The sequence below is a fragment of the Phaseolus vulgaris genome, chromosome 9 (genome assembly GCF_000499845.2).
Source record: "Phaseolus vulgaris cultivar G19833 chromosome 9, P. vulgaris v2.0, whole genome shotgun sequence".
In the NCBI taxonomy this organism is placed as follows: Eukaryota; Viridiplantae; Streptophyta; class Magnoliopsida; order Fabales; family Fabaceae; genus Phaseolus; species Phaseolus vulgaris.
The window spans coordinates 3,694,797-3,698,829 of NC_023751.2; the positions used below are offsets into that span (position 1 = coordinate 3,694,797).

The window sequence follows — 4,033 nt, forward strand, 5'->3', positions numbered from 1 at the left end:
ACACCACCCATATGAGCCTCTACACCTCGGACGACGTCGTCTTATGCCGAGTGTTCCCCACATCCTTGAAGGGAGCAGCCCTTAGTTGGTTCACGAAGCTCTCAACCAACTCCATCGATAGTTTTGCCACGCTAGTCGCAAAGTTTGAAACTCAGTTTGCGACCAGCCGACCGCACCATCTGACCTCCATCGCTCTGGTAGGCATCCGCCAGGAGAAGAGAGAGTCGCTGAGGACCTTCGTGGATAGGTTCAGTAAAGTGGCAATGAGCATCTGGAATCTGAGCCCGGACGTTGTCATGCACCACATGCTGACGGCCCTTCGCCGACAACCTGTGCATGCAGCCGGCCGACAGCTTGGACGAGCTGAGGAAGAGAGCTGCCAAATACATGCAGCTGGAAGAGCTAAGAGAGTTCCACAACCAGGCCGCGCCGAGGCCGGTGGAGAGAGGAAGGAAGAAAAGGACCGCCAAGGGCGGCCGATGCAAAAAAAATGACCGGCGACGGGAGAATTGAGATCGACCAATCCGATTCTCAAGATACACATCCCTAACGACCGAGAGGGGGAGGATTCTGGACGAGGCCCTCAGCGCCGAGTTGATCCCTCTTCCAAGGAAGGTGGCCAGCCCAAACAATGCCGACCGGAGGAAGCAGTGTCGGTACCACCAGAATACCGGACACTCGACCGAGGAGTGTCAAGCCCTAAAGGATAAGATCGAGAAACTTATCCAGGCTGGGCATCTCCGCCGCTTCGTCAGGAATGGCCGAGACCCACCCCGCCGGGCGGATCCACCCAGGCGGACGAAGTCACCCCAACGCGTTCGAAATGATCGAGACAACAGAGGCGATCGACAACCCGCGAGGGACGACCCCCCCCCCCCCCCCCGAAGGGATGACCCCCCCAGGGAGGCCGATAGGAGAGGTAACCGAGAGGTTATCAACATTATAGCCGGCGGCTTCGCCGGAGGAGGAAGCACGAACAACGCTTGGAAGAAACACCTCCGGGCGGTACATCAGGGGAACGTGGTGGCATTCCGGCCGAGGATGCCACCCATCACTTTCACGGACGAGGACTTCAAAGGCGTAGACTACCGCCAGCAGGACGACCCGATGGTGATAGCGGTCGACATAGACCAAGGAAGTTCGGTAGATATCCTCTACTAGAAAACTTTCAAGGCCATGAGGATGGCCGAGGCCGAGATGATGCCATACGATGACCACGTGGTAGGATTCTCGGGCGAAAGGGTGGGTACCAAGGGGTATATCGACTTGTACACCACCTTCGGAGAGGGGAAGAACACCAGGACCATCAAAATCCGATACCTGGTCATCGACGCCAACACCTCTTACAACATCCTCCTCGGCCGACCATCCATCAACCGGCTGATGGCCATAGTATCAACCCCTCACCTCGCAATGAAGTTCCCTTCAAGAACAGGGGACATTCTCACGGTCCACGTAGACCAAAAAGAAGCACGAGAGTGCTACGCCGAGAGCCTCCGGGTGGAACCTTTAAGAGCCGTCACCTCTCCCCTCAGAGTGAGGAAGTCCTCCCGAAAAGACCGCTCCCCCAGGAAGGATCGACCAAGGGAAATCAAGCCAACCGTGGCGTTGGTGGACCTCGATCCCCGGGCGTCCGAGGATAGACTGGAGGCAAGAGAAGAGCTGAGGAGAGTCCCCCTCCTCGACGAAGAACACAGCACGGCTGTAGGAACAACCTTGGCAGCGGCCGAGGCCGAGATCATGCACGCCGCGCTGAAAAAGAATGTCGACATGTTTGCATGGACACCGGCCGACATGCCGGGGGTAAGCCCGGATGTCATCACCCATCGATTGTCAATATTCAAGGAAGCCCGCCCGATCTCCCAAAAGAAGAGGGACTTGGGCAACGAAAAGCGACTCGCGGCGAAGGAGGAGGCCGGCAAGCTCCTGTCGGCCGGATTCATAAGGGAGGCCCGATACACGACATGACTGGCCAACGTCGTCATGGTCACCAAGTCGAACGGTAACTGGAGGATGTGCGTCGATTATAGGAACATCAACAGCGCATGTCCGAAGGACACCTACCCCCTCCCGAACATTGACTGACTGGTGGATGGGGCGGCCGGCCACAAAATTATGAGCTTCTTAAACGCTTACTCTGGCTATAACCAGATAAGCATGCACCCGAGGGACAAGGAGAAAACGGCCTTCATGACGGCCGATGCCAACTACTATTACGAGGTCATGCCATTCGGCCTCAAGAACGCAGGGGCGACCTACCAGCGCCTTATGGACAAAATCTTCAAAGGCCTAATCGGCCGGGCGGTAGAGGTGTACGTGGACGACATAGTCGTGAAGTCCGACTCATTCGATCAACACCTAAAAGACCTGGACGAGGTCTTCAAGGCCTTAAGGGGAGTCAACATGAAGCTCAACCCCGAAAAATGTACCTTTGGGGTCGAGGGAGGGAAGTTCCTAGGCTTCATGCTCACCCACTGGGGGATAGAGGCCAACCCCGACAAGTGTCAAGCCATACTCAACATGAGAAGCCCGAACAGTGTGAAAGAGGTGCAACAACTCCTAGGGCGGCTGACCGCCCTCTCCCGATGGTCCAGCTGCTCCGTAAGGGCAAGAAATTCACCTGGGACGACCAATGCGAGGAAATCTTCAAGCAGTTCAAAGAGTTCCTCACATCCCCGGCCGTCATCCAGAAGCCGAGACCCGACCACCCGATCCTTGTATATCTGGCGGTCTCGGAGGAAGCAGTCAGCGCTGCCCTGGTACAAGAGACCGAGGGCGAGGAACGACCGGTGTATTTCGTCAGCCGAACCCTCCACTCGGCCGAGACCAGGTACCAGATGATAGAGAAGGTGGCCCTCGCCCTAGTCCTCACAGCAAGACGAATGCGCCCCTACTTCCAAAATCACTCCATAACTGTAAGGACCGACTACCCTATTTTTAAAATTTTGTCTAAACCGGACCTTGCAGGGAGGATGATAGGATGGTCTGTCGAACTTTCCGAATTCGACATACGCTACGAACCAAGAGGCGCCATCAAGTCTCAATGCCTGGCCGACTTCTCGGCCGAACTGACACCACTACCCACCCTCTCGGGCGGGTGGACGCTCTACGTGGACGGCTCCTCAAACAAAACAGCCTGCGGAGCGGGAGTCGTCCTGAAGGGCCCGGGCGACCTCTTCCTAGAACAAGCGCTCCAATTTGGATTCCGAGCGACCAATAACCAGGCCGAGTATGAGGCTTTACTCGCTAGGCTGAACCTAGCCTACGACATGGGAGCACGCGAAGTGACATGCAAAAGCGACTCCCGGGTGATGGTCGGCCAAGTCAACGGGGAGTTTGAAGTTAAAGAACCTCTTCTGCAGCGATACTACCACGCGGCCAGAAACAGCATCGCCCGCTTCAGCAAAGCACCCTTGGAGCACATACCGAGGGAGGACAACAAAAGGGCCGACATCCTGTCCAAGCTATCGGTCACCAAGAAGAAGAGTTATCAGAGATCAGTCATACAAATATGGCTGAGACACCCTAGTGTGACGGAGGCCGAGGCCGAGTGTCTGGCTATAGAAGAAGAAGAGGTCGAGGCCGACAGTTGGATGACGCCCGTCATCCAATACCTAACGGACGGCACATGCAAGGCCGACCAAGAGAAGGCGATGAAGCAGCAATGCTCCCGATACACCATGATCAACGAAGATTTGTACCGAAGAGGCTACTCGACCCCCTTGCTAAAATGCATCACCAACAAAAGGACCGAGTACATTCTGGCCGAGATCCATTGAGAGCCGGCTACTACTGGCCGACCATACAAGGCGACTGTGCCGAATACGTGAAGAAATGCGCCAAGTGCCAAGAGTTCGGCCCCCTCTACCACACCAGGCCAGAGGAACTGCACAGCATCATCTCCCCGTGGCCGTTCGCCATATGGGGGATGGACATTATCGGTTCATTCTCCCCAGGGAAAGGGCAGACCAAGTTCCTCCTGGTGGGAGTCGACTACTTCACGAAATGGATCGAGGCCGAACCCCTCGCCTCC

The 4,033-nt window shown here is 56.3% G+C and overlaps 1 protein-coding gene across 1 annotated transcript; it reads left to right on the forward strand.

Moving 5' to 3' along the window:
• The first annotated feature begins 1,182 nt into the window (after positions 1-1,182).
• LOC137822108 (uncharacterized) lies at positions 1,183-3,779 on the forward strand. Its single transcript, XM_068627010.1, has 2 exons — positions 1,183-1,918; positions 2,152-3,779. Exons 1-2 carry the CDS (start codon positions 1,183-1,185, stop codon positions 3,777-3,779), a joined length of 2,364 nt encoding a protein of 787 aa, XP_068483111.1.
• Positions 3,780-4,033: the final 254 nt, after the last annotated feature.